Source organism: Culex quinquefasciatus, chromosome 3, assembly GCF_015732765.1.
Source record: "Culex quinquefasciatus strain JHB chromosome 3, VPISU_Cqui_1.0_pri_paternal, whole genome shotgun sequence".
Lineage (NCBI taxonomy): Eukaryota > Metazoa > Arthropoda > Insecta > Diptera > Culicidae > Culex > Culex quinquefasciatus.
Window position 1 is genome coordinate 75,215,881 of NC_051863.1, and position 11,055 is coordinate 75,226,935.

At 38.0% G+C, this 11,055-nt stretch overlaps 2 protein-coding genes across 2 annotated transcripts in view; one reads left to right on the forward strand and one right to left on the reverse strand.

Moving 5' to 3' along the window:
• LOC6032732 (kinesin-like protein KIF3A) overlaps positions 1-8,423 on the reverse strand; it is a 47,814-nt gene extending 39,391 nt beyond the window's left edge. The window contains exons 1-2 of the mRNA XM_038260121.1: positions 8,267-8,423; positions 7,995-8,207 (exon numbers count right to left, since the gene is read on the reverse strand). Coding sequence (XP_038116049.1) covers positions 7,995-8,207; positions 8,267-8,272 — 219 coding nt within the window. The 5' untranslated portion in view covers positions 8,273-8,423. The remainder of the gene's footprint in view (positions 1-7,994; positions 8,208-8,266) is intronic.
• Positions 8,424-9,790: 1,367 nt separating this feature from the next.
• LOC6032735 (protein OPI10 homolog) lies at positions 9,791-11,048 on the forward strand. Its single transcript, XM_038262627.1, has 4 exons — positions 9,791-9,977; positions 10,049-10,178; positions 10,241-10,473; positions 10,532-11,048. The coding sequence occupies exons 1-4, from the start codon at positions 9,939-9,941 to the stop codon at positions 10,727-10,729; spliced, it is 600 nt and encodes a 199-aa protein (XP_038118555.1). The 5' UTR covers positions 9,791-9,938; the 3' UTR covers positions 10,730-11,048.
• Positions 11,049-11,055: the final 7 nt, after the last annotated feature.

Consider the following 11,055-nt stretch of genomic DNA (forward strand, 5'->3'; position numbering starts at 1 on the left):
GTATCAAAGTTCTAATAAAATTTAAACTAATCACAGTCTAAAGATCCTGGAAAAGGCAGAGTCGACATTTTTATTTTCAATGACCAGGCAAACCGCTTAAATTCCACTGCAAATATAGTTCGTTGAAAAGGGATAAGGTTGAGCACAGATGTTCAGTTTTCGCATTTCTGCATCTATAGAGAAGGAAGTGACGTGGGGATTCCCTGCTCACGGTTCATTTTATGAACGCATGTTTTTCGATAAGACTTCTAGCATGTTGTCACATTTTTGTTATCCTTCCAATTGGTAACACGTATTGCGTCGACAAAAAAATATCTGCAGTGTATACCCTCATCAAGTGTGGAAAACGACTTTATCACGATGTCCCGCTGACACCTAGAAAGATCGGTTGCACTCTATTCTTCACAAATCTCAAAATTGTGTAGTGAGACGCCTTTTTCTGCCCTTCCGTTCATCTTTCACCCAAACTTATGAGGTTTATTTGGATTAAACTGCCATGTGCATCTCGACGGAACATAATTCCGACAAACTCTTCGGTCTCTTCTGCAGTTATGTGAAGTCGCTCTATTGTTCCCAATATTTGTTGCTCTTGGTAACGATGTCTGTGATCATATAACGCGTGAATAAGTTTGCAAAGTACGGTACGGCGTTGTGCTGATCATAATCCACCCACTTGGGGTCATTAGCTTGGTAGTGCCCTCCGCTTGACCACTTCCGTAACTATTTAGCTTTGTCGTCAGTCTTTCTGGGAGTTTGCTTCCGCTTCTTGGCTACATCGCCCCGTGGCATTTCCGCTCTTCCGTTTTCAATGTCTTGTCCATCGTCTCCGCGTGCATCTTAAACACTCCAAAAAGGGTGTGAGTGCGGGAGACTTTACAGAGTTCAAGCACACGATGTTAATTGCTGTGATATCTCATTTTAAAGGCCTGTTTACACCACACATCTCTACGTCTATTTCCTCAGTTTCGGAATCGAAATTTTCAACCTCGATCGACGATGGCATCGAAAATGTAAAGCCAGTCAAGTTCATCGCCTTCTTCATCGTTCAAGTTCTCGTCTTCCGATTCCGTTTCGTCGGGAGCGCAAGGCACCGGTAATAAATTGTATTCTAACTTTGGCACGAATAACGTTTCGTAGAGTTCAACATTCTTATTTTTTCGTTCTTATCCTTGAAAATCTTCGGTTTGCTCTTCTTTGGCGGTAAAAGGCCAAATTGGGCTATTTTATTTTATTTTTATATTTGATCGCTGATTATTTTTACTTTCTTTGTTTAGATTGATAGTTTTCGGCGAATAAAGAACATAATTTTAAACGCTTTTTCTTACGTTTCGGCCTACTTTTTTCCTTTCGACCATCATCAGAATCTTAAAACCTTTCTTCCAGCTGTTACTCCTCCTGCTGGGAATGGCCCGGCCCAATGGTTTTTTGACTCGTAGCCTTCTTGGACCATGTGCTTTGTGGCTCCTGAGTCCACGACCATCGGAAAAGTACGGGGCTCGCTAGGTGGCTTGGTTCTCTCTTGGCTTAACCCCTCGCGACGAACATTCCCGGCTGAGAATCTTCCTAGCTCCGATACTGGCTTCGATACATACAGCTTCGATGCATTCAGCTTCTTACGCGCGGCAAACAGAATCATCTACCCTTGCCGTCGTTACATCGATGGTCATCAAGATTAGGGAGAGGGCACCATCGTCGATTATATTTCTCCTGACGAGCCGATTCCTCGCTCTTGTCCTTACACTTCCCATCGGCTTATTCCTTTATAGGGGAATTCGCTTCAGGCCATGGCGTAGCCCTTCTTGTTTCAAGCAATGAAGCATTCCAGCAGCTGTCTACTGCTGCTGCTGCTGCTGGGAAACGGGGTCACTCATATCTGCGAGAGGGAAAAAACAATAGAAAAAAAATAACTTAAAACAGCTGAGAATACTCTCACGCTTCTTCAAAACTAGTCACATTTTGTGATTTGATGTTGGGCCGATGACGTCCTCTTCTAAGCGATTGGCAGCTGGAGATACCGGGCTAAAGTCTGGTTTCTAGAGGAAGAAATCGTCTTTTACACTATTTTTACTGTAAATGGTTTTTTACCGCAACTGGAGATTTATTTGCCAGGCATGAATAAACCAGATAGGGTAGAGGACCCAGTTTTCGCCCTGCTCCAGTTTTCGCCCACCTACTGGATTTAATCTGTATTTAGCAAACTCATACCGTTTTTTGGTTGAATTTATTATGCAGGTTTACATATTCATTCATTTCTAGTACTAATTGAAACTTTCCTAATGAATTTCTATTGATTATTAAGTTTTTATAAGCTTTTCAAAAAAAGCCTTACTGCAGCCGCCATATTTTTGTCAATTTAGACTACAGCGGGTAATAATGTTAATGAGGGAAAACAACTCATTTTGTCCGAAAATGATGTAAATGAATAATTCATTAGTTCACTGTATGTCTGAATTTCATGAAAATCTAGTGATTTACCTGTTTTAAACGTTTACCAAAGGTTATTTCAATAAAATAAAGTGGGCGATTTCTGGGGTCATGAAAAAACATGCGATCCAATTTTCGACCAGGGCGAAATCTAGTATTGTGTTTTAAGATTTTAACTAGAACCAGTTTTCGTTTACCATAAAAACGAATCTAATCGCAGCGAAATGTGCTTGAAAATATATGTGGAACATTCTAGATTATCATTTTAATTACTTTCATTCATAAGGGGTTTTGGTTCAAATGTTGTAAAAGTTTACTGGTACATAGGATAACAAATTAAGCAGAGGATGGAGAAGTAGTTACACATGTACTTTAATATTTTTATTAAGAGGTACCGTAAACTGGGGTGACTTTGATAGCCCGGGGTGACATTGATAGAAATTTGATTTGGCCACTAATTTTGATACATTCAATGTAACAGTCACATTTTGCATATATGTTCAATAATAAGCTATCCCTTAATGCTTACATACTTAAAATTCTCAAAATGTTTAGATACTTATTTGACGGGCATTTGAAAAACCTACCAAAGTCACCCCGGGCTATCAAAGTCACCCCAGTTTACGGTACTCGATGTTTTATGTTTTTTGAGTCAATTCGGGAGCAAATGACCCATAGGGCTAAAGCTTCCCTAACAAAATCAACAACAACATGGAGCTAATTGTAACTGTGTGCCTCTTGGGTGAACAGGGACACATGAGTTCTATCACAAATTTTGATTCAGTCATATTTTTTGAGAGAGAGTGAGAACATGTTTTGGTTTTAGTTATAATAGACAGAGAATCTCAAAATAAGCAGGATATCTGGAAAAAAAACTCCTGGGATTTTTTGAACCTCAATTTATAATATGTACGACAAAATATGTGCACATCAATGAAATTTAGCTTCGGGAACATGTTGTGTATCAATAGGAGACCATATTTGCTTAGCTTTGAGTCATAATTTCATTTGATTTCTTGATTTTTGTCGTGGGCGAAAACTGGTTCCAAGGGTGGGCGAAAATTGGATTTAGGGGGGGCGAAAATAGGCTCTTCAGAGCACTTTATAAAAACGCAAAATTTTATAAAAAATGAACACGTAAATGATAAAAACCTTGTGGAAACTTAAAATCAAATAGTTTATCAACGTTCTACAACAAATAGAACCAAAAACCATAATTTGCCATCAAATTCTCATCAAATTTCCAAGATTGCCTCTATAAAGTGGGCGATTTCTGGGTCCTCTACCCTATTGGGACGCGAAAATCTTACTTTCATGGTTCATTTATGGATCAACTGATCCAAGGTTATTTACAAATGGCGCTAACCTATGACAAACTAACACGAAAATTATTAAACTTCTTTCAAATTTAACAAGAATTTATAAGTTATAGTTTTTGAATAATGTAGCTAAAATTTGTAACAAACTTTCTAATGTGGTTAATGAATAACCTTTTACTGCTGTAGAGCATATCTACAAAATGTAATTTAATGAAGATCAAAAAAATACTAAACCCACCGTAGGGTGTTAGTGCCTCACACATATCCCTTGGAAAATCGGCCATAAGGGACCATCCATAAACCACGTGGACACTGTAGGGGGGGGGGGGTATGGCGATTGTCCACGATCCATACAAAAAGTTTTTATGTTGTATAGACAATTGTCCACGAGGGGGTAAACAGATTCTCAAAAAAGTGTCCACGTGGTTTATGGATGGTCCCATAACAAAATTTCCATATAAATTAAAAAAAAAGTGCTGAGCGTAACACGACCTCCGACTTAACACATCAAACCCGGACAAAAATCGTTTAGTCTGTGGTGAGAAATTCGTGTGAACAAAAATCATGTTTACTCACATCTCATGCCTGAAATTTTCAGGGATTGTTTGTACATATAAAACTAGCATCTGGCCAAAATATGAGCACTCTAGGTTCTGCCTTTCGAAACTGTTGCAGTGTAGAACGCCCGACAATAAACACATAATTTGCCACAATCAGGGTTGTTACGGAAAAGTCGAAAAAAAATCCGCGCCAGATCCGCGCCGACCCCAACACCCAATCCGCGCGAAATCCGCGCCATATAAAAAAATTCGCGACAAACATAGAAGAGAGTAACATAATGAATGAAATTTTAAACGAATAAAGAATAATACAGAAAGCATTTGGATCAGTACCGTTGATCAGTTGTGGATTCATATCCCACCTGCACCAAGTGGAACCTTTTTGGCCATTTCTGAAACAATATTAGGATTTTTTATAACACTTTAAATAATTTAATAATTTAATAATTCAATTATTTAATTATTTAATCATTTAACAATTCAATGATATAATAATTTAATAAATTAATAATTTAATAAATTAATAATTTAACAAATTAATAGTTTAGAAATAAAGAACTTGAAAAAGAAAATAAAATAAAAATCAATTGTAATATTTTCGTAATTTTTCAATTTGATAATTCGTACTCTTTTACGTTTTTTGAGTCTGTTAGTTTTGGCAATTTTAAATAATAAATTCTATTTTTTTATTATTTCCGTATATAAATTCTGAAATTTCAAAGTGTTGAATTCCAGATTTCCTTTTTTTTTAATTTTAACATTACATTTCGCTTTTAGACGGAGATTTTAACAGATTGCTAAGTGGATTTCATCATGTTGTGATAATTGGGAGTAGAATCAATTCTACCTGAATCAGATTGGCAACAGAATTTTTATTTTTTTCAATAAACCAAAAATTTGAAAATTTCAAATTTTTTTTAGCTTCAAATTTTTAAAATTCTGTAATTTTTTGAATTTTGTTATTTTGATTTAATAAAATTGTTATTAATACGGGTTGTTAAGCAGATGTTTTAAAAATAATGAGTTGTAATGTTATGTTTGATTTATATAACAAATCTCAATACATTTAAAAAAATCGCTCCTTGAAGATTATTTCGAAGTTTCATATAAAGAAAAAAAAACAATAATTTTTAGATGAAAATTTTCTTCTTTAACAACTTCTTAGAAATTGATGTTTTTGTACTCAACGAGAAAGATTGAATTTATTTAATTCCTTAAAAATATTTTCCATTGTAATTTGAAAGAAATTCTATCGTTCTCAATTATTTTTTATCAAAATTGCTATCCGCGCGAAATCCGCGCCTAAGCAAAATTAGCCAGCAAATCCGCGCCAGATCCGCGCGATTCGCGCCATCCGCGCGATCCGCGCCGTCCGTAACAACCCTGCACAATAAATATACTTTTATTTACACAGACAAAACTACATTTAACAGACTAAAATACGAAACTATTTGGCACGACCAGAGAGCACTGGCGTTGTGCTCTGGTCGGCGAACGACAATAGAATGTCGAACACAACAAATGAAGACGACGACAAAGCTCCTCACTGCGTGCGGAGAGCATCGATCAGCGTTGGCTGTGCCAACACAATGAGCCACCGTCAACGTCCACGTCGTCGTCAGGGTGGTCCTTCCAACAGAAACATTCCTTTTGAGACGTTTTGCCTTCTGCGCAAAAGACAAAATTCGGCTTTTTGAATTTCTCCCTTCCGAGATTCTGCCTTTTGAGTTTCGGCCTTTTGAGGCAATCCCAACATTCCTATATATTTTAGGTCAAAAGAAGTACGCAGTAATTTTTCTAGTGTCCATGACTATGCCTCTGCGCATTTTTTACGATTTAAATGATAATGGTGCCATTCTATAGCAGAAAATGTGAAAATCAAACAGAAAATTGATAAAATGAATGCAAAAACATGAAAAATTAGATAGGCAAGATGTAATGATAGGAGATGGTAGAATAGGCCAAATACTACCAAAAACAAACATAGACGTAACAAGATTAATGCAAATTGAAATACTAAAAATGAAACAAGAAAAACACAAATCAAGAAAAGTAAAGTTTTCCGTAGAACAAAAGTTGCTCAAAATGACTTCCTGAACAAGGGATAAATAAAAAATTTCAAGGAGTTCAATTTCGAGTGATTTCAAAGCCTTTCCTCACTGAGGAAAGGCTTTACTATAGCCACCTTTAGGTGGTTGGTGTCAAAATATTTATTAAGCTTCTTTACTCAATAACACTTAAGTGATTATAACCTTTGATAGGGCTGCCAGTTTTTTTAAACAGCACATACGTGCTCAGTTTTGACAAGCTTCTCAGATTTTCAATAATTTTGGGCTAATCTGATTTGTCTTATCATTACGATGGGATCTGGATATATTTCTAATTAAAATATTTGAGATTTGGCTACAAAAAAGTGTATAGTTGACACTTTAGTGATCATGACTTTAGTAAGGGTTGTCTGGTTTTCAATCTTGCTTGACTAAACTTTATAATTTTCAAAAATGACTTTTGAAACCCAAAGATGGACGAAAAGAATGAGACCAATACGAAACAAATCGGTTCAGCCAGTTCTGAAATAATCGAGTGATATTTGTTTGATTATCATCCCACCACAGTCACGCACAGACATTTGGTCATATTTTGGTTCTGAGTCAATATGTAGTTTATGCTATTTTATATCATAAGCGCTTTAAAATCGTTAACGCAAGTGAAAAGATTTTGATGGCGACCTACGTTAAGCTGTTAACCTCTCATCTTGCGTGTGGATGTGTGTGCCACAAAAATGATGAGAAATGGTCTCGCAAAATATAAATTATGATCAAAAGTGCATTAAATTTGATCATTTTGGCCAGTAAGTGGCATAAATTTGCGTGCTTACTCTAGGTGGTGCTGTTGCTGGTAAGTTTATAGCCTAAATAGTATTTTTGGAGCTTTAATCGAGCAACAAACTCTCCATATGACGAAGATAGGTGTTTGATTAGAAAGGGTATATGTCCCCTATACGTGACGGTGAGTCTAGGGAGTCTAAAAAAAAACAATTTTCAAGTGTCCAATAAAAAAATGTTTTTAAATGTACTGTGTAAATACTAGCGGAAAAATACTCATTATCGTCATACTAAGCTTCGATTCGATTTCTATCCTCATCACTTTTGCAGTTTTCCACTATTAAAATGTCCAATTACATCAATAATGAATAGTTGCTAGCTATTTCTCACTTCTTTTTGAAAATGATCCCATCTACAGAGAAAACTTAAGGTGCACTGATTGTTTTGAAAAAAGACTCTAGAATTGTGCTTTTAATTACTTTGGAAAATTGTCGAAAACACATTATGAAAGCTGTAACTCCTGATGAAAGTGCTAATAGGCCGATAATATGGATGGGCCGAAAAACGTTTTATTTTCCTAACACCTGTACTAAGATTTTTTTAGCAATGAATAGTTTTCAAAAATCTAAAAAAATAGATAATTTTTACTTATTTTTCAATGTCTCATTAAAAAAATGGCGAACAATGGCAATTTTCGAAAGAAAGCAAAAATAAAAGTTGAAAGTCCCATAATAACCCGATTACACGAGCATCGTTGGTAAAAAGAAAGAAAAAGCCAAATCACTGCCTTCACTTCTGCATGCACTTGCTGGTTAGGAAAAGGAAGGAGGCACACAAAAAAAACACACACAAATCTGATTACGCACCTGAGTCGATTCCTCGCCAAACACATTGTCGAAGAAGTAAACCTTCGGCGGTTCGCTCGAGTTGGCGTTCGGCTTGTACACCGTAATGCACCGGTTGCTTTTGTCCGTTTTGATTATGTTCTGGGAGCCGGAGTCGAGTTCGTTTTTGTCCATCGGCCGAACCCGGACCACAACCCGAACATTTTCGATTTCGCCCTCCGACTTGGATTCCTCCTAAAAGAGAGCAGAGTTTTAATATTTCATTATTTAATAGCCTTATTTTCACCACCTACAGGCATTTTTGCAAAGTTTTAATAGAAACGGACACGATTTTCGCACTAAATTTTACACATTTATCACCAGACACGATTGCACAAACAAATCCGACCTAAAATTTCGATCCGTTTTGGAAAATTTTCTTCTCTTTTACTTGTTTTGTTTTGACAACGAAAACTAGCTGAAGGGTGAGGTTAGCCCGTGAATAGAATTTGGCAGACAGCGGTGCCAAATAATTGATACAGACAAATTTGAAGCTTACAGACATTTTATGTACGCTGCACGTGACGCAGATTTAACAATCGATACTTCCCACTCGGAAAATAATCTGGTAAATTTGAGTGTCTGGCGCTGGCGGACGTTTGTCGTGCAGTTCAGACACACTTGGCACACTTATCCTAGACAAGTTTTGCGTAACGCCAGATGAATCTGGCGAAAGTTCTGCCAGCTATCTGGCACAAAAATCAACCGCCCACTCGGAAAATAATCTGGTAAATTTGAGTGTCTGGCGCTGGCGGACGTTTGTCGTGCAGTTCAGACACACTTGGCACACTTATCCTAGACAAGTTTTGCGTAACGCCAGATGAATCTGGCGAAAGTTCTGCCAGCTATCTGGCACAAAAATCAACCGGTTCAATCGGTTGAACCGTGCACGACCGGTTTGTGTCATATTCGCCAGAAACCATGGCAGAAATCTGGGGTGAATCTGGGGGAAATTCTGCCAGATGGCTGGCGCAAGCCCCCAGACGAACGCCAGAATTGTGTCCGCCATTTCCGACCGGGCGGTTCAATCGGTTGAACCGTGCACGACCGGTTTGTGTCATATTCGCCAGAAACCATGGCAGAAATCTGGGGGAAATTCTGCCAGATGGCTGGCGCAAGCCCCCAGACGAACGCCAGAATTGTGTCCGCCATTTCCGACCGGGTTGAACATAATGATTTGCTTTTACTGTAATTTTTTAAATTTATATATAAAATTTTTAACAAAAAAACATTGACCCATGAAAACCACAAATTCGGGACACTTCTTTCTTACGGATGTAAACAAACTTTGATTCTCTCCAGGAGTACATATTTTTAACAAAATAATGACATCACACACTGAAATCAATGAAACTCAAGCTTAGCTTACATGGTCTGATAACTTGTATGAAAAATTACATCGCTTCTGAAAAATTGCTTAAAGATCACTGACACTGCACTAAGTGCTTGGTGGTTTTAAGCTTGCGACCCAGATTCTGATCATCCTTCCTCGCACAAATTTTCGCCGACTTTTGTCAAAAGTGCCAAAACCGAGGCCAAAACTTTTCCGCGCCTATTTTGCTAAAACGCAAGGTTGGTTACAAAAGGTAAGGCGGATTAAGCAGCTCAATAGAGCTTTATGACGTTTCGCGTACGCACACTAGCGCACCATCTGATTTTTGCTGGCCGGACAAAATTTAACCTCAATCTTTTTTGTGTACGTACACGCAATACATGCGCACGTAGAAACCTCAACTCAATATTTTACATTTTGGTAGGCTAACTTAGCGCACACAAATGTCACATTGATTTGTAAACATTTCCTTTCGATGCAGCTGAAATCAAGCTAATTTCTGCAACAATCTTTCATAACAAACTATTGAAACAACTTAAACTGGTTTTTGTAACGATAATTAGAGTGTTATTTTAACAAATCTACATTAAAACATGTTAAACGCTTTAGGGGTAATCGTTTCTGGTCGTCTGGTGAGTAAATAGAAATAGCATGTGCCGTTGCAATTTCCGATGTATGTCCTTTTTTGCACGACTTTCTACAGGTGCAAACCGATTTCCAACAAATAACCGACTCACAATTCCTGATAAACATCCCGGAGGCGGACAACGTCAACCATGTCGTGGTGTTCCTTACGGGAACAATTCCGTTTCCAGACGGGATGGCTGGCGCAGGTAGGTTAAAAGGATTTCTGGAACTTTCTTGACTGTTTGAAGTGAAATTTGTTTTTTTAAAGTTTATTTCAGTTGGCCGGATCCGAACGCGCCTCCTTGCTGGCAACTGCTAGGCTACATTTCCAACACCAAACCGTCGGCTATTTTCAAGATTTCCCAGCTGAAGAAGCTCGATGAAATGGCCACCAACGGGCCGACGAACGTTTTTGGCACAAACCTTCCCATTTCGCACATCGCCCAGATTGGGGTGTCAATCGAGCCGGAAGCGTCACTTTTGCAGCAAACCCCTGCCACGGTAAGTCGGACTTGAATACGTTTGCTCTACAAATCTAACGATTTTCTTTTATGCTCAGACCACCACCGACACCTACTATCAGTTCGGCCAGAAGATGATCCAGAACTTTTTCAACTTTGTGAGCAGCTTCTCGGTGACCCAGTCCCAGATGGTTCCGAACCCGAGCGAAACGTTCGTGCCTCTTTCGACGGTGCAGACGTGGTTCACCAATTTCGAGCGGCGGTTGCAGCAGAATCCCAACTTTTGGAAGAGCTAAGTCATGAAGTTAGTCAGTCAGCTGGGTTTCTTGCCTGGCCACTCTCATCATCATCGTGGAATACAGGGGACGACGACATCGAAACGACCACACGCGGGACATGAATATTAGCGGTAGAAACAGGATTGAATTTTGATTCCGTTTTGATTTTTCAAAACTTGCCTGAGGATTTTTGTTTTCTACGCTTGGACCAGTTTTAAAACATTTATGCTAAACATATTTACTAAGACCAATATTGTTAGCCTGCTTATTTTCAAAATTTGTTCTAGAATATTTCTTATTGTATTTGAATAAAGTAATTGTGCGTTTCACAAATGGATTTCTCG